Source organism: Columba livia, chromosome 4, assembly GCF_036013475.1.
Source record: "Columba livia isolate bColLiv1 breed racing homer chromosome 4, bColLiv1.pat.W.v2, whole genome shotgun sequence".
Classification (NCBI taxonomy): Eukaryota; Metazoa; Chordata; class Aves; order Columbiformes; family Columbidae; genus Columba; species Columba livia.
In genome coordinates, this window is record NC_088605.1 from 26,487,973 (window position 1) to 26,506,811 (window position 18,839).

The window sequence follows — 18,839 nt, forward strand, 5'->3', positions numbered from 1 at the left end:
TTTTTTTTTTTTTTTTTTTTTAATCTTAGGGGTGAGAAGCATGAATTAAAAATAGGTCCATGACCCATTGCTATTTTATAATCCTCTCTTTGGGAAGTAAAATGTAACAGCTTGCCAGACTTGTATTTAAACTTTCATGGAATGATGTGAGGGAGTGAAATACAATGGACCAGACAAGAGACAATACAGAAAAGCTAGATGGTGTTCAGAAGGCCTATCCAGAGAGGCAGAACAAGAGTATATTACTGAATATACAAGTTTCAAACTGATCTTAGACCAAAATAGTATTTATTTTTAAGGAAGTAATTCCTTATAATAGTGACCAGAGTATTTTTAGATTCAGGAAATACACAGAATAATAGGTCCAAAAGCATCACTACAGCTGTGCTGACCTTCAGAAAGGAGAGCTATGTAAAAATGAGGACTCTCTCTTAAAAGAAGACAAAGAAGGATGGCTAAGAGATTTAAATCCTCACAGGTATCATAGAGACCCCTGAAGGACACCATACTGGGAGCACAACACCAGAGCATATCATATGCTGGAAATCCCTTGGGAACAGGTAAAAGGAAATCAAGCATGGCTAAACAGTAAAACAAGGGAAGTTATTGAAATTAAGAAGTTAGCATTCAAAACAATTATGATGCATCTCAGTGAAGAAAAGAAAAAAGTTCTAAATTCTGAGAGAATAAACATAAAACTGTAAGTAGACTAGTATTTGCTTTGTAAATGTTGTGGCAAAAATTCAAGTTGTTCGTTTTCCCCATAAGTAATTTTACTTGTCTATGACATCAAAAGACAAATTGATGGCTTGATTCACTGGTTCCCCTGCCATTTGTATTATGCAGATCAGGATGAAAATGAATACAAAGTGCTAAAGAATAAAGCCATTTTATACTTGTTTTAGGTAGTATGAATAATAACAGGAAGTGTAGAACAAAAATGGACGTAAATGTTTCTAAACCATCTTTTCTGAACTTCAGAAGACGTGCAACTGTATGAATCTTTCCCTATTCAGACACAAGAATGCTATTGTTGCATGGTAAATCAAACTGCCTGATTTTCTAACTGCACCCTGGAGTCACTTGACATGTTTATCTGTGCCTCATTAGTGCAAAACTTACTCCCTGATACAGCAGGGCCAAACCTCTCATGCTTGCAAATGCTGATCTTCCAAATTCACACACTTCCCACTTAAATGCAACTGGATCCTGCCTGGTTACAGCCACAGTTTATTCTGGGGTCATGACTCCAACTTTGCCTCTCTGTGACTGTGTTCGTAGCCTTGCAACAAAGAAATGGATACATGCACCAAGTATTTTTCCATAAATGAGTTTGACTTTTTAAGGAATTGGCTAAGTACACACTACCTTTTTTTTTACTTCTCCTGACCCCTAGTCTGAAGGGGAGTTCAGTAATATGAATTCCAGAACAGTTTGCACAAGAGTTCTTCAAAAACCAAATATGTCAGCAATGGGAAATATTTTTACTAAAGGCTCTTTCAGTTCAGAAACAGAATCACTAGCTTGAGGACAACCCAATCATCTAATTTACCTCTGACTTGAAAAGGATTAGGAAGACAATTAATTTTATTTTTTCTTCAGCACATTCACCATGCTAAGCTTCTGCGTAAGTGTTTGCAGTATCAGGACCCTCTCTCACAGAATCATTGGTCCTGTGTCTAGAGAGAGAAATATTTTCTAGGCATTTCACTTAACAGTTCAAAATAATGAATAAATTGGAAGATAATCAAGATCATTAAAACACTCATCAAGAAGGAAGACATCCTAAAACACCACTGAAATAATCTGCTGCCATTTATTTCCTTCACATTTAGCTTTATTTCATCAATTTCTTTTTCCCTATCCCTTTCTACAGCTGCATTCATTTTTTCTACCGCTGCTTACTGGATTTTGCTCTTGTTATGACTGCACACACATCTCCATTTCCTCTTGATGGCTTGATGCTTCTAATATCATATTTTGAAACATCGTCTTGTGCATTCTGTGCTTCATTGCTATTATAAAAATGTTAGGTTCCTGTAAAACTAAAAGCAGTGAATAGATTTTTTGGAGGACAGATAAAATTGTGGAGATTTGTATTTTGCTTGCTCAAACGCAGTTCTGCCTTTCAGGAAACATTTTTAGGAGTTGCCTTTGCTTTGTGTGGTGCTTTTCTGCAGTGACAGCAGGCAGTGGTTTAGTGGCTATTTTAAAATCTAATACTACTGTACATTACAAAGAGTACACAGTGTTTTGGACAGCAACACCTCTTAAAAAAAAAAAAAAAAAGAAAAAACCACAAGCAAATAAACAAAACAACAACAAACAAACCCAAGATGACATTTCTAGTTTCTGCCCTCTGTTGCAGCAACCTGTTCTTGGACAATTCTTCAACATCACAACTGCGGGCCACTCAGTCTTCTGTTAAAAAACCCACAAATACACACACATAAATTCTGAATATTAATTAGTAATCATATGAGATGGCAAAGTACTTTTTTTGAAACAAAATCATATTTATTTTCACTTGATTTACTAGATTTGTTATTTACAATATTGCTTTCCAGTTACTCTCTGGTACATGTATTATATATTAAACAATCAAAAAATAAATTTTTAATGATCATTTATATCTTTTTTTTTCACTTTTGCTACCTTCTCAATACAAGTGTTTTTCTTTAAGCTGTAAGACTATCAAAACACCATTATTGCAGTCATCTACCTGTTAGCTTGATTTTTTATTGCATTATCAGCCATTAGGCAAATAAAAGGTAAGCCATATAATCTAATTTTGTTAATGGAACTTAATGTAATCCTAGGCAATCTAAAAATAAGTAAATAACTCCATGCCTGTCCAACAACCATAAACATGCTGTGATAGGTCTACCTGAAAATACATCTCAGAATACAGTTAGAAGTGCAAAAAGTCCATAAAGTAAAGCACACGGGTATGCGATAAGAAGCTGCTGTCCTTCCATAGCCAATGCAGAGGTAAAAATTTTGGAGGCTGACAAACTGCACCATCCAATAATAAACAGAGCTAACGAAGTTCCCAGGATCCCCCTAGGAGGAAGAATAAAAAAAGAAACACAACAGAGTCCCATTGTTAGTAAATGTAGCATCAAATCTTATCAAACTCAAGTTCATGTCTAGCACCTTGTTACTGATAAGGTAACCGTCACTGGAAGAACCAGGGACTGACTGACATAATGAAAGTCAAGCCTGCAAAACAAATTAAAATAGTAACAGGAAACAAAATGGTAATTTCTTCAGCATGGATAAAAGCAGCAGCTTCATTAGGAGTACTGCTAAAAGGACAAGTGCATTTCCAATTAAATCTGGGGTTCCAGCAGACGCAGCAGCTGAAATTTAATTTTAAAGTTAGCAAAGGTCCTATTGCAGCCCAAATCATCTTGTAGAAGTTGTTAGGATCTAAAATGATACTACAGATCTACTCTTCCGTCAGGCAGCCTGATGGCCTGGAGGAGATGTGTTTTTGTAACACATGGTATGAGTTTTAAGTATGCCTTGGACTCTGAGGAGAGGCAATGAGACTCAAAGAATCCTATCTCAACTGACTGTGCAGGAAGATGTTGACTGCCTTCCAGGAGAAAGCTCAACGGGTCTTTTAAAAAAGAGTACACATTGAGTAGAAAGTAAGGGATGAGAGAAGAACTACTGAAGAAAAATATTTTGCTCATCCTTGCATCCTTCTCTGCACACCCAAAGGTTGGTGACTTTCCTCACTGCCCCTCATTGACAGCTGAGTCCTTCTGAAGTTCCATTCTGCCACCTCTCAGGCTCAGGGTGGCCTGGAGAGCTGATGATTATGGGACTATGGTAAAAAGCCCACTGAAATATTCCTGCAGATTACAGAGAGCCCACTATTAAACCCTGTAGCAACAAAATCTTGCCAATAAATAACATTTCACGTATGTTTTATTTTTACTCTGTGTTTGCAGCCTGCTTCTGTAAAATGTATGAGATAAAGTGGTGATGTACATAATAAGATTGGCTGCACTGTATAGTTTCACTGTGTTAGTCTCAAGGACTTTGAGAATGAATGACCCTCTGTCATTTGCTAAAGGACTTCCTGGTGTCCTGCTCTTCCAAACTACCAGCAAAACAGAACCATGAGAAACAGACTAGAAATACTTACTTAGGTCCATTTATCAGAAATAAACTCTACTAATATTATTATTGCAATTAAATCAAGATCTCTCCTTATTTAATTGACTTATTCTGTTTAATGCAATCACAACACATAAAACAGTTCATTCCTCAGCAATCCAGTCTCCAGGCCAATTAAGGTACTTGGTGTTCTCAGGTCTTGGGACTTTGGGGGAGAAAGGAGAGAATTAATTTTAAGGTGCCTCAACACTGCATTGCAACTTCAACTGATTGGAAATCAAACATTAAGGACTGTGTGATTTAATGCCCTCAGTTTAAATGTTCATTTAATCCTATACAGTAGCATTCAAGGAAATTACACAGGGCTCTGTGAACCAAGTTCCTGCTCCCAAGTGGAGATGCTAAGACATTCACTTCAACAACTAGCCAAAAGTTCACAGCTGGTATAGGTGGCTCTTTGAGCAGGTGTCCTTGCTGGCAGAGGGGTGGGACATAACAGGAACATACTGTGTGATGACAATTTTCAGCCTGTATAACGACTCTTTAGGGGGCTCTTACAAGGTGGTACAATTTAGAGATGTGGCTGCTCTGCCTGGCATTGAAGTTCAATGGTCTCTCATGGTTTCAGGATTGGCAATGAGCAGGATGGAAAGGTGACATTAAACACATCAGAGCCAAGAGAAATTTCTGTGCTTTTATAAATTCGGTCCTTGATCTAACAGCATGTTACTGCCAAAAGGAATGGTCTGGCTTTAGCAGAGAGCTTGTGTCTGGCATGTCCATCAGGGCCAAATCCTCAAGTATGTGAGAAGGGCAAATGTCACATCATCTGCATCAGCTGGGTAAAGGAACTCCTTTCTCCATTCTTAAACTCTTCCCTTCACTGTTTGGTCAAGGATATGGCTTGACCACTCTGTTCTTTATAATTTGAAATGGACAGAAATAACATTTTTACAAATACTAGGGAAAAAAAAGTTAATGTATTGCTGTCTTTGCCATTTTAAATAAGTTTTAAAATTAAAAATATTGAAATGTATGCTGGATTTAAAAGTTGCCACTTAATTTTAATAGCATGTTTGTAATAGCTAACCTATGGTTTAAATTTGTAAAGGCTATCACAGTATAATATTTCAAGATTTTCAAAAGATGTGTTTTCTGTAAATTCACAGCATTTTACAAACGTGCAGTGTGTGGTTGAGTATTCCTTGTAAAGCCAACAGTACTCTGCACCATTGTAACAGCTGGTTTGGAGTTTGCCCCATCTGTCCTGCAATTACATGTCTTCACCTTTTATTAGGGTGGATTATTAAACAGGTTAATCAAGAAAATACGGGAAGTGTAGGAGAACAGATGATAAACAGCTTCTTCAGTGTCTCTACTGTTCATCTCATCAAGGACAGCTCAGAAACACTTTAATACATGGAATATGATCAGACTAAACCATCATCACTCCACTGAAACGCGCAACAAAGATTATGCCAAAATCTTGATCCCACTACATAATTTCCTTAAAAAATAACAAACACACTCATAAAATTGCTACTTTTCCAAAGGAAAAAAGCAGGGGCATTTTCTTATTCATCAGCTGCCAAGTCCTATACTTTACAGATTGGAGAGTTAAAAATGTGAATGAACAACAAAGACTAAGGAGGGGGATCATGATTAATAACATGTTAATGGTGGATAAAAGTACTGCTCAAGGCCTTCAGGCAAGACGTGGAGCTTCCTTGTACTTTGCTGTATGTGAACAGGGAGGTAAACACAGTCTGTATCTCAAAAGGCTGACAGAATGAGGAGGAAGGAGAGGCTTACATACAAATTCCCTATCCATAAGTATATTACTGAACACCCACCCACAAACACAGATACATTTGCCACCACACATTCGGTTTTTCAAGATTTTCAAAGCTGATTTCAGGTTTGCAATTACATCATAACTATAGCTCAGACTATACAAGTCTACTACATCTTAAACCCTTGTTCTAGTGCTCCAAGTCAAACAAGGGTTGACTGATTATTTCATTCTGTCACACAGAAGCTGGTCTACAGAAGGTAAGGAAATATAAGGATGGGAACCTGATACTGTGAACAAAAAGGGAACAGCAGAACCAGCTATATAAAACAAAAATCTGGGTGTCGCTTTTAAAATTGATACCTGAGTTTGACCACTGTTTGATCTGCAAAACAAAAATCACATTTGAGGCTGCTGTAAAATCAAAGCCACTCTCAGTCCAAGTGAGAAACAAGGGAATTAAGAACTCATATTAAAATGAATATATACGACCCTTCTCACACACAGTTCAGTTTTGTCAACTTCCACCCAAACACAACAAACAAAATGGTGTTTTTCTTCACAGTTTCCAATGCCACAATTCACTACATAAGAATTTACAAAGTGTTTAGCATAACATCAGACTCCTAACTTACTGTCCTCCATATGATACCTGTTGCCATACACTGGTACTTACTGTAGTGAGAAGATGACAGCAGAAGAGGACAGGATCACCATGGGCAGCAGGCAATAGCCCAAGACACTTGCAACACAACCATGTGAGACTCCTGGGACGCTCATCAGGTTCAGCAGGGCATGCATGGCAAGGCACCCAATGGCGCTCATGCCATACACATAGCCGAAATGAACTTTTCCTGCCTGGAATAAATATAAGTAGCATGAAGTGTCAGAAGTGAGCAAGTGATCACAAAGCAGTGGGAGAAGAGAGAAGGCAAGCACTAGCTTTGTTACTTTTTCTTGTTGACACTCTCCACTTCACCTACATCGGTTAGATTGTAAACCATGATTTTGGGGAGATTTTTGTATCAAAAATCTCCAAGGTACAATTCTGAGAATGTGCTTGTTGCTAATTTAAAGTTATAAGACTGATTCTCACTCTTAATGAAATTGGGCACTGAACAGGATGGGAATTGGTTGGAGAGACTTGGGAAGGTCTAAGTTGTAACAACCTGAGAAGTTATGGAAAGCACATTTTAGTGCCAGGAAACATCTTTCTACTAGGTTTACATGGGGCTGTGGAAAAGTGCCCTAAGTAAAATGATGTGTCATGTTTTATTACAAACCTTCAGCTTTAAGCAGGCTTGCAAAAAACTAGTACAACTTCACGGAAAGTATGCTGTTTTTTCAGGGTGAATGTGCCCATTCTTTCTCCTGACTACCATGAGAAAGGCACATCTCTGTGCTTAGGTCAATACAACATGTTCATTTCAAAATAAACCTGAGCAGTAACTGTCAGCTTGTGTTCTTTTTTCATCCCAATGAATGAAAAAAAAACCAAAACACACTTTTTTTTCTTCCAAGTTTTATTCCTTTGTGTGAATTTAGTGCCTGTGAAAGGTACCAGCCTGACAGCCTGGAGCCTGATGTTTTCTAATTTACACACAAAGCTAGTACAACAGGCAACAGTAGCCACAGCACCACTGATTTCTTCATCTCCTGCCATCATTTTGAAGGATCACTTCCAGGCCTGAGGCCATTGTTCACTCCCAAAAATGAACATTCACAAAAGCCTATTAATTTTTTTTTTCTCTCTTCAAGCTTTAAACAAATGAAATACTGAATGTTTGCTACACAATACTGTCATTTTCACATTTGTACACCAGAAATAAACATTCGAACATCAGAAATAAACAGTGGTTGGGATGAAGATGGTTTTGTTTTTCCTTTGTCTTGGAACTCTGTATCTTAACGATAACATGCATTTATGAAGGAGAAAGCTCAAACCGGGGACTCAACCCTTAACTTAGGACCATAGAATAATTTTCTCAAATGAAGTGCCACAACATATCACCTTCCTAACACATAAGAATACATATATACATACTTAAAACACAAGTGTGTTTGTGCATGAACACACACCTATATATTGCACACATTATATATTGCATATGATAAACCACATGAGAATTGAAACTAATAAAGGATCTCAGTTTCCTGAAAATTTTGTAGCTTGTGGTTGGATTCTCTTGAAATGGATAAAGTGAAAACATTGTTGAAACTTTTTTTATGGCTTGCAATATTCACGAGTATCTCTTTCATGATGGCTAAGGAAGATTGAGAAAACCTCCCACTTTACTTATCCATACATTTTACTAAAATGTCCAGTAAAAAAACTTTGAGAACCCTCCTCTGCCCCTTCTTCCTGCATCCATTTGGGTGGAAGCTGATGACTGAATGCCAGCGGTGTTTGAGCTGGACAGATATAAAGCAATACAGCAGAGAGAGCTCAATCTAGGGATGACAGAACCTTAATGTCCTAATATTGTGGGCTGGTGACAGCTCATCAGCTCCAGCTGGAGAGCAGCGCATGCTTGTGTGTGAAAGGCAGCCCCAGTTAATAAGCCCTGAATCTATATCAGCACTGTCATCCTGTTTTCAGCTTGACCTGGCTCACTGCTGAGCTCTTCTCTGGTTCCAGGCCTAAAAGTTAGGGCAGGTCCAGGCACGTTACCTATGTCCTTGCAACATCCCTAGTGTTGGCTTTTTCCCTGCCACCATGTTCCACCATAAAGGAATAATCTATTCCTGAACTAACAGCATCAGAAATCTTCCTGTTTCAGTACAGAGTCCTTTGCTGTCCTTTGCATATTACTGGTATAAAATAATCGGGAAAAATTGCTTCACCAAATACAATTAATGATAGCTAGAGATAGTGTGAAAGAGCAATACTAGCTCAGATTATTATCAATTACAATTTCACTTATTAAAGATTTGTAGTAAGTTTAACATCTACAATGGTTTGGGGCAAATGTTTAATCTCTTTGTTTCAGTGTACTTGATCATTCCACACAGCACTATTTAGCAGCTTAATTTAAGATTAGAAATTACTGAGACAGAGATGAAGGGAGCACCAGCACTAGCAGCTAACTGAAGTCTCTGTTTGGTGAAATGTTTGATTTGCGGTGCAGGGGAATGAGAGAAAAAAAGCAGCTGAACATGCTGGTTCCAATTCTAGCCTTTCTTAACATATGTAAGTATATTGACTCACACATGCGGAAATACACTCAATTCATAGTGATGCAAGCAAAACCAGAATCAGGCTTGATTAGTCTGGCAGGCTTCGACGAATTGAAAAAGCTAAATTTGTCCTGTGGAAGGAACAAGGTTAGAAGAAAGTCAGACTTTGTGTGCTTGTTTGCATCTGCCTAGAGTGGGTTCTACTATCCTTAGTTTAAGTGGATGAGGAAGTCTGATTTTGTACATACGACTGTAAAATGCAAAGCAGCTGAGGCTCAGGCTTCTGCTAACTTTCACATTGCTGTTGTTTTTCTGTCGACAGCGGAGCTGCCCTCTTTATGCCAGTATGAGGAAGATCAAGTCCTGCTGCCAGGCTAACAACCCTTTCCTCTTTTTCTCTCTACTCTGAAAGAACTGCTATCATTTGAAGAATATCTTTGCATATTTTTCCATAGTTAAAAAGCTGGAACTTAATAAAATTTAGAAATTATTTTTGGAAACAAGCTCTCAAGCAAATTATGTTCCTGGTGCTATTAGAAGATAATTACTCAAGTACAGAAGGATATCACAGCTTACACAGCTGAAGAGACACTTTAGTATTCAAACGTATCAGAGATAGAATGAGCAGCCTGAATTTATAAGGTGGCCCATGGAAATCCCATAAACATATTGCCATGAAGCTGTGACACAAAAAACATTAGATTGTACCAGAGGAGTTCTGCTGGCCTACAACTGGAGCACTGAAAATAGTTGTTTTTCTAAGGACATGTAAAATGATTAATATCCCAGAACAAATATAGTAATTAAAGTACTTTGTTTCAATATTAGTAGTTTAATATTCAGTATAATTGTTGGCTATCCAGGGAGCAAAATCAACAGTAACTTTTTTTTTTTTTTAATTATTTCTTTATTTTACCTTGTCTTCCATTTTCCCAATTAAAGTCAGTTTTCTTTTATTCTCCGCATACCTTTTTTTCTTTAGGTGGAAAATAGCCTGTCTTCTCTAGTTTCCCATGTACTTTTCCTTTTATTCCCCTTCCTCCTGCCTTTTCCAACCTTTTAAGAGACTTTTATATTTATAGGGACATAAATAATAATCATATTTGCCATTTATATTGCAGTTTGCACATTCAAGGTATTGCACTGACAGTAAATTGCATAAGAACTTGCAAGAATCTTCTGATTCAGCACTATTTATCACAGAGGAAATGGAGAATTAGAGTCCCATTTCTCTGACCTCACTGCTAGAGCCGTAAAGCCCTTCCCAGAATGGTCCCACCTTATCCCTGCCTGATAAATTGCTGCCAACAATCAGAGCTGTACTTCAGCAGCACTGTAGAGCCCCTGTTGTCAGTGATAAATAGATGAATTTGGAGTACTGCACAAACCCTGTTCACCTTTTCTCCTGTAGGAAAGCTATATTCATAAAGAGGAAAAAGGTTAAACACAGATGATGTAGAAGAATAATATAAATTAAGAAAGCACTAGTAAAATTTATAGGAAGGTACTGCAAACTTGAGCAGGAGGGACGAGGCTGTTTCCATTTTTCTTTTTTGAATTATTATAGGTTTTTTTGTATTGTTTTGTTTGTTTGCTTGTTTTTAATAACTTTGCAGTTCCCAAAATAACATTGAGAGAAGATAATTTCAGAACAGCAACAAGAACTGTAGAAAAGCTGGGCTGGTCTGCTATGCCTTTTTCTTCCCTCCTTTAAAGACTCCTTGTTAGGTCCTTACCTACTGCACACTCCTGTGCTTTGGGTGTTCAGAGCCTACTCAGGATATACACTGCACAGATCTGTTCTTTGTTCATATCAAATCTCGCCCCCCAAAATGGTGTGGTCTTTTGTTTCCACTGGAAGTAACACATCACTTCACCTCTATTACATCTACATTACATTTAAACTTTATGCAGATACTTTCAAAGCAAGGAGACTTTTTAATATATAACCTCAGAATGAATGGTAGCAATTGACTCGTTCTATGCCCACACTACATTTTCTGCAACTTCACATGCATTATCACCCCGGTATTAACTTGTTACAAAATAAATCCCTTAAGATTTCTACCACAACCAACCAGCAGCAATGTTGCTCCAAGGGCCAAACAGAAGACCATAGGTCCGGTGAGGTCTGTCTCATTCATAATGCTGCCATCTGCAGGCTTCATTGGATTTAGAACTGTTAACGTTTTTTGCCATATATGCTCAAAATTGATCCCAAGTTCTGCAACGAGAAATTCTGAGATAGTTAATTGCTCACAAGAAAACAACACTTTCACAGAAACCCATTTGATGCCACAAACCCAAAACAAGCAACAAAATTAATTGCTTTAATGAAGATGGCATTGTAGGATGATGCATTCTGTAGTAGGAATATGGTGTCCCTGCTATATATCCAGTATATTTGAGAGTCAGCTCTGATTCTAAATTGAAATATTAATTTATTAAATCCAATTTTAGGCAGCAAACTAAAAAATGCCCTTGGCATTTTTGAGTTAATATTTGTTTTTCCTATATTTAAAATACATCTATCTAATGCCACACTAACTTAGATGTTGAAAAATATGCTAATTAACAGTAACTGCAGAATTCAAGATATTCTAGAACACCAGGGACAGAGATATATGCTTTAATTCTGTCAAATCTGACAAGAGATGTGTCTTAAGCCTGAACTGCCACAGGCACTTAAAAATGACATTCTTCCCTTCAAGGCAAGTTAATAATACTTTGTGCACTGCTTTATAAGCTCTTTTTTTTTTTTTTTTTTTTTTTTGCATTTAAAAAGCAGTTACTGAGGACCCCTAGAAACGAAACGAAATTCTTCTTCGTTAAAGTCAATGGGAAATCTGCCATTAACTTTATTGGAGCAAAGATTTCTCTTGCAACTTCACTTCAGCTTGCAAGAGTAATTGTCTTCCCTGAGATGCTCCCATAAGGGAAAAGTTAGGTTCAGAACTGGGTGCTAGAACTACCAAGATGGACAATGTGTTAGATCTGTTTGTAAAGCCAAGTAGGTCTTTACCTTATTCCACAAATCCGTTACCTTGCGCTGAGTCAAAACATTATATAAATAAAGTTATTCTGTATTAAAATGTGTGTCTTTGGTCAGATTTATGTGGTACACAGATAGGAACATCTCTGAAGCCCTGCAGATCAGAAGCAGTTTTATTTCAACATCCTTTTCACAGGCTGGACTGCCTGTGGAGTTAAATGCTTGGAAGTCTGAGAGATAGAAATCTAGCAGTTATCTATCTCAGAGTGCACTTGCTGTTTTTAAGGCAGTAGTAGTATCTTTTAAGTAATAAAAACCCCACTTGCCTTCTAGTATGCAAAAGCAGGCTGAATATGCTCTTTTTATAAGTTGAAATAATAAAAAAAGAAATTATCTGGGTTTTTTAATGTAGCACACGTATTTTGTAAACTATAAAATCAGCAACTAGCATATGAGGTGGTTCAATCATCACAATGAATTATATTGTTTGTGCAGTTGAATGATCAACTAATTGAAGCTGAAAGGAAATTTCTCAATTTCTTTCACACTGAAACAAGCTATTTAGCATGTTCAAACTATTAAATTTATTACTAGTTATGCAAAAAGGATTATTGTAATATTTATTAATTATAGATTTTCCAATATGTATGCAGGATAAACACAGAGTGGAAAAAATATTTGGAAACTTTAACACAAAACGTATTGTTATGCTGTCATCTAGTGGTAGTGAAGTGTATGCTATATATGCCATAAGGCTAAATGAATCCATGGCAAATTCAAATAAGAAAATGCAGGTTTGGGGCCCAGGGGCTGTCGGCTGAAGTTGGTACAGCCAAACTTGGCAGCTCTACTGAAGTTTCTCTAAAGATTGCCACCAGCTAGCAAAGAAAAGTACAGGCACCCCCAGGAACCACGCACATCGTCCATGGGTTTATTTTACCTTCTAGCAAAGGAGGTTCCTCTTCAAATCCATCAGCATAACTGAGATAAGAGAGAGTGTCAGGACTGTATGCTGGCTGCAAAATCTGACCCGTGTAACTCCGAGAGGGCAGAAGCATTTCTGACGGGGCAAAAGCAGTGGCTGGAGGCTGCTCTTCTGTTTGGCTCCTAGAACAAAAAGAAAATCACAGCAAAACAAGTAACTACAATGAGCAACTTCACAACTGCTTAAAGCTGCTAGCCTGTGTGCCTTGGTATACATCTTCAACTGTTTTCATTTTGTGGAATTTGGAAAATTTTCTGGGCACAGTGATCACTGTGTGTAGTGAGCTGCTGAGAACAGCTTTCCTTCCTTTCACTGCAACCAACACCAAAAGCAGACGGTGTTCCTGCTGGCCTGCTAGCATGCTGCAGCTCATCACACCCACTTCTGTGTTTGTCCAGCAATGACAGAGGACAAGCCTCCAGGCTGGGGCTGAGGAGTTCTGAGGACACCCACAAATTTAGGCATTCCTGACTTTTCCACCAAGCATCCTGGTGACATTCCTTGGGTATGTCTACACTGCTATTAAAAGAGCCATATCTTTAGATAATTTATTTTTCTTGAATCTGATAAGGAGCTTAAGGAATTACTAGCACTATATGCCCCAAATTCAACAGTTCTAACAGGAAGCTCTGCTGCTCCAATTAGGTAAACAATCTGCAACATCTGTGAATATAAAAGTGGCACGGAACACAATACTTTACAAAGAAAGGTATCATTATAAGTAATTCTGCCTTGGGGAAAGTGTAGATGATCTCTGGAAGATCTTTCCTGCTGTATTTTCTGTGATTCCCTAATTATTATTATAAATTATTTTATTTCTCTATGACCAGAAGGCATAAACCAAGTCTGAACTCTCATTTGACTGAAATCAAGATATGTACAACAGCCAGTGACATCCACAGATTTTTTGCCAGGAGGTGTAAATGCATGGCAGGGAGGAACACTGTTGGCCTGGCCTGGTCTCCTGCCCTTTGTCCCCAGTTGCAAGACCCAGGGCCAGCCAGATCCGCCAGCTGCTGAACAGGAAAGTTGCAGCAACACCCAGCCTCCCACCTTGTGTAGAAAATCTCCCTAACGGGAAACTCTCAGAACTTCTTTCCCTCTTCCAGGGGCAGAAGTCACCAATAGGAAGTCACCGATAGGTTTAAAAAATATTAAAAAACAAAAACAAAAACAAAAACAAAAACAAAAACAAAAAAACCCCAACAAACTAAAAAGAAATAATAAGAATCTTTCTGTCTTGCTACTGCTATGACTTGCATTCATCTACTAAAACTCCCACTGAATTCATTATGCAATCCTTTTTTGGCAACTGCATGATGGTTTTTGTCATTCATTTCTCTCATTTATCTCGTTGTTGTTGTTGTTGTTGTTGTTGTTGTTGTTGTTGTTGTTGTTGTTTTGGCATACTTACTTTCTGCTTCCACAGAGGTTTTCATTAGACCCGTAACTGTTGTAACCTTCTTCCTGGTCATCTATGGTATAATTGGACTGGTAAAAGTCGATGTGAAACTGCTCAAAATTTGTCATTCTGGTTGGAAAAAAATGTTGTAAGTATTGATAAAATAGCCTTTGGAACAAGCCAGTATCTATGTTTTGAACTGTGCTACGCTGAAATGAGAACAATAAACCTTAAAGCCACAAGCTCGAAAGAATCATTCCATAGAAACTCATGATAATTTGGAAGTGACAAAAAAGGACTCTTTATTTTTATAACAAGAGAAATTAATCTTCTTTTATCATTAATTACTGTATATTAATTTATAAGTTGTATACAAGACTTCCTGTCTTGTTAGTTTTAGCAAAAATAACTTACGTAATTTTGGAAGATATATATCAAGTAAACTATTGTTTTAAACAGTTCATTTTCCTTCTTTAAAGAAAAATTGTGTCCATGTCTGAATGCTTAGAATTTAATGTTTTTAAATGTATTTTGGATTTCAAAATAAATCATTATTTTCAGCTATTTGTGCTTTGCACCACTATATATGACCACCATAAAACACTGGAAAAATACAAATACAGTCACAGAATATGTGATTTGTGTTTAAAAGCACTGTAGCTGGCATATTAGGAGTACCAGATATACGTTCTCATTGGTTAGCTACATGATTCTGAAGAGGATAGCATACTGCATGATCAATTGGATAGTTTAAAAAATATGGCAAGAATGAAGACATGTCTTTCAGTCTTGTTGACCTGTGGTTCTGCTCCATGGGTACAGACTGATTAGATTGAAAAAGGAACAACTTTTCTGTCTTCCTTTCTACGTTGTGACTAACCTAGTATGGGGTCACTCCTGCTTTTGTAATGATTTGAATTTTGCACACATGGGGCCCATTTCACATACCTTGCAGGTAGATAGGACTGATTGTCTCGGTCATAAATAAACAACGTAAGAAATGAAGCACATTGATTCTGTAAATCATCACATATCTTTTGGCATTATAGTGTAATTCAAATTGCAAAGATAATTTTATTGATTCTTAGATTTGGTCTAGGTGCTTCCTATATTATTAGCATGGCTGGCTACAAATCCAGAAAACAGCTTCAAATTTGCCAGGTCTACCAAGACAAGCAATTCCATGGCTTGAGTAAGAGCAGCCACAAGATTAAGGGCCGACTCTGTTTCACTTCAGTTTTACCTTTATGCTGAGCCACCGGCAGCAAAGACCTGCTTGGAGCAGCACGCAGGTTCAGGGAGTCCCCAGCCACCAATGGGCTGAGGCTGGAAGGGTCTCTGGGATCACATGGTCCAACCCCCTGCCCAGAGCAAGGCCATTAAGCAGGATGCTCAGGGCTGTGTCCAACTGGGTTCTGAAAAACCTGGCTTTGTCATCTTTGCTCCCTCCCATCAGGTAGTTATATTCACTAAGGAGATGCCCCTGAGCCCTCTCTCCTCACATCTAAAGTTTCTCAGTGATTTAGGGAAAGGGCTGAGCAGGATTTGTCTGTAAATGCAGATGTATCCACGTGTTTCACCACTTGGCTGGCATTTCTGTAGTTAAACTCCTAAAACACACAGTGAAGTTATGCAACTTCTGACTGATAACCAATTTACTTAGATTATCATGTGAGATATTAATTTCTCCTAACACTTCCTGTTTTCTCCACTTTTGCCCTCTTTCCAAATGCCATTGACAAAATACACTTTTCACCTCACCGTTACATTCAATTATCTCTGTATTTATCAAGGACACGCTACTTATGGAAAAGATCTTTGTATGTCTCTTCACAAGCTAAAAGTCATCAAGATTAGTACTTCATCAGGGACCTTGAAATGCTGCAATTTCTACAATGCATCCCATAAACAGACTAATCTGTGGGGACACAACTCCTTAACTCAGCTACAGCGCTCAAAGTAGAAGCTATACTTATATAATATTATTTTCTTAACTGCTGACCAATCGTGCAGGATTTCCAAATTTAGAAGAGAAATAGTTTTTACACTATAAATATGAATTAATGCAAATTAATTGTACTAAGCTATGTCCTGTGGTTTTATTTGGAATTGCATACCAGTTATGCATTTGTTCAATAAATATTTTACATGGAATATTAACAAAAAAAAAAAAATTAGTGGGTACTTCTACCCCAGTAGTTCATTTCCAGTAAGGCTTTAAGATTCTTTGCTGCCACTATCTGGAATGAAATAATTACTTAACCAGGTATGCTACAATCTGTGTAGTAGAAAGATATACTTATTTTCCAAAAGAATTTGGAGATAAGTTTACTTACTTTTTAAGATATTTTATGAAAACTCCAGTCTGTTGAGTTTACATGTTGGAGAACACCTAAAATATCCTCTTGCTTCAGCAGAGATGAGCTTAGTGCTATTTATAAGATTCTAAATTTGATCTTTGAACAGATGCATATGAAAGAAAAAAACCCACAACCTGTCAATATCATGGCCAGCATTTAGCAAGAACTAACAACAATAAGCAGAATCTTCAAGGAAAACAGGACAATATGAACAAGTACTGTTCTATAAATTTCAACTCAATAATCTAGATTATAGTTTAGAGCTTTTTTTCTTAAGTAGGTATTTAAAAGGGTCCTGGTGGAGCCCTCATGAGCAGAGCTGTCAGATATTTTAAAGTTTCAGCCATAAGTAATACCTGTCGAATGAGCAGGGTAAATACATTTACTCGGGTGTACTTTGCTAGCAGATGTTTCCATGGGGCAGACTATGGGACACATGGAGCCCTAGAGCTGCTCCTTGTGGCTGGCTCATTTCAACCTGATTTATTTTCTAACAAGATCTGTAGTTGGGAAAGGTAACCACTGATGACCTATATTTATACAAGACATTTTACTTGATTTTGTTTCAATAAATATAGAACCATCACTGTCTAATGGGACAACCATTATACTGATTAAATAACTGCCATCTGATGTCTTTCAAATGAAATTGTGAAAGCGAGGAGGATTTCTACTGGTGTCTTACAGAACAGAAGCTTTATAAACTTTGTCTAGAAGATACTTTGAAGCAAAATCTACCAACCAGGGACAATGACAGGGTGATTTTACCCAAATCTGTAGGGCAAAATAGACAACAAACACTAAAAAGATCCTCGAAGCTCTCAGTCAACAGTAAAATAAAACTCAGAGAGGAAAAGCTTGAAAATTTCCACAGTGACAACAGCAGTTGACCAAAAGAGCAGTTTCCTAACATTGCTAGCAAGTTTCCTGTGTTAGACATCTGATGATCAGATGAGATACTCAGTTCAGGTGGGCAATTAATTCAGTAGTGTTCCACGACCCTTGTTTATCCAAGGCTACAAACTAGATAGCACAGGTCCTTTCTAGTCTTAAAGACTACAAATAGAAAATTAATTTTCTCAGGGGCAGGCTTGAAGACTAACCAAACCACTTGGAGGTGAAAAAAATTATATGGCTGAAAACAATCAGAGAGGGGCTAAGAAAAACATATGCCCATGGTCACAATAGATATGGCAAATATTAAATGCTGAAGTTTGGTGTGGAAGGAGCATGCAGTAGATATTTACTGGTACAACTCAGCAAAGGTGTGACTGAGCCTCAGGTACCTGATGTTCAGTCCATCACTGACACAACACATTAGAGAAGGCTGTCAGGTATGAGAAAAAAAAGGAAAAAAATAAATTGTTACACCTCAAGGTTTTAGAACAGAATGTAACCTCACTTTACTTGACTGGCAAGTAGACAGGATGTCAATAATATGGGAAAAATTCATTTCAATGAGGTCTAATCAAAAATGAAAATGAGACTTGAAGCCAATGAGTGTAAAGAAGATTAGCAGAGTTGATGAAAAATGTGAGAATTTCTACAAAAATTAAAACTTTTTCTCTAAACTAAACTACTAGGCTTGTTTCACTCACTTTTTCCATCTTTCCTGAAATGGAAAGTAAACAAAGCAGGAAAAAATGAAATATCATCAGTTTTCATAAGCTTACATTTTCATTTTCAGTTTTTTTTACAAATGTCGTTAAAACATTTTTAAAAATTGTAATTAGCTTTTCTTTTTTTAGAAAAAAAAAAAAAAAAAGAAAAAACAGGATACCACAAGATTAAATGGGATAAGACAGAAAAGACTATAGAATTCTGGCTACAGAATCAGTTATATAAGTCTATATTCATTACTCAACATTAACTGATGGCTATGATGAATCCATTAGAGAAAATCATAATTACTCTATAGTTTTTTCAAATGTAAAAATTAATCACATTAAGGATTTATTCAGTAAGCCTTAAGCTTAATCACTTACATTTAAAGGCCCCAT

General features: G+C 37.2%; 1 protein-coding gene across 2 annotated transcripts; it reads right to left on the reverse strand.

Moving 5' to 3' along the window:
* Positions 1-269: 269 nt before the first annotated feature.
* YIPF7 (Yip1 domain family member 7) lies at positions 270-16,935 on the reverse strand. 2 transcript variants are annotated; one of them, XM_005501233.3, is made up of 6 exons: positions 16,816-16,935; positions 14,492-14,608; positions 13,033-13,199; positions 11,179-11,324; positions 6,600-6,781; positions 270-3,063 (listed from the first exon to the last, which is right to left on the reverse strand). In XM_005501233.3, the coding sequence occupies exons 2-6, from the start codon at positions 14,605-14,607 to the stop codon at positions 2,901-2,903; spliced, it is 774 nt and encodes a 257-aa protein (XP_005501290.2). In that variant the 5' UTR covers position 14,608; positions 16,816-16,935; the 3' UTR covers positions 270-2,900. The 2 variants fall into 2 exon arrangements, with proteins under 2 accessions (XP_005501290.2, XP_064916874.1); XM_065060802.1 differs by lacking the exon at positions 14,492-14,608 and having other exon boundaries at positions 16,816-16,903.
* Between the last annotated feature and the right edge of the window lie 1,904 nt (positions 16,936-18,839).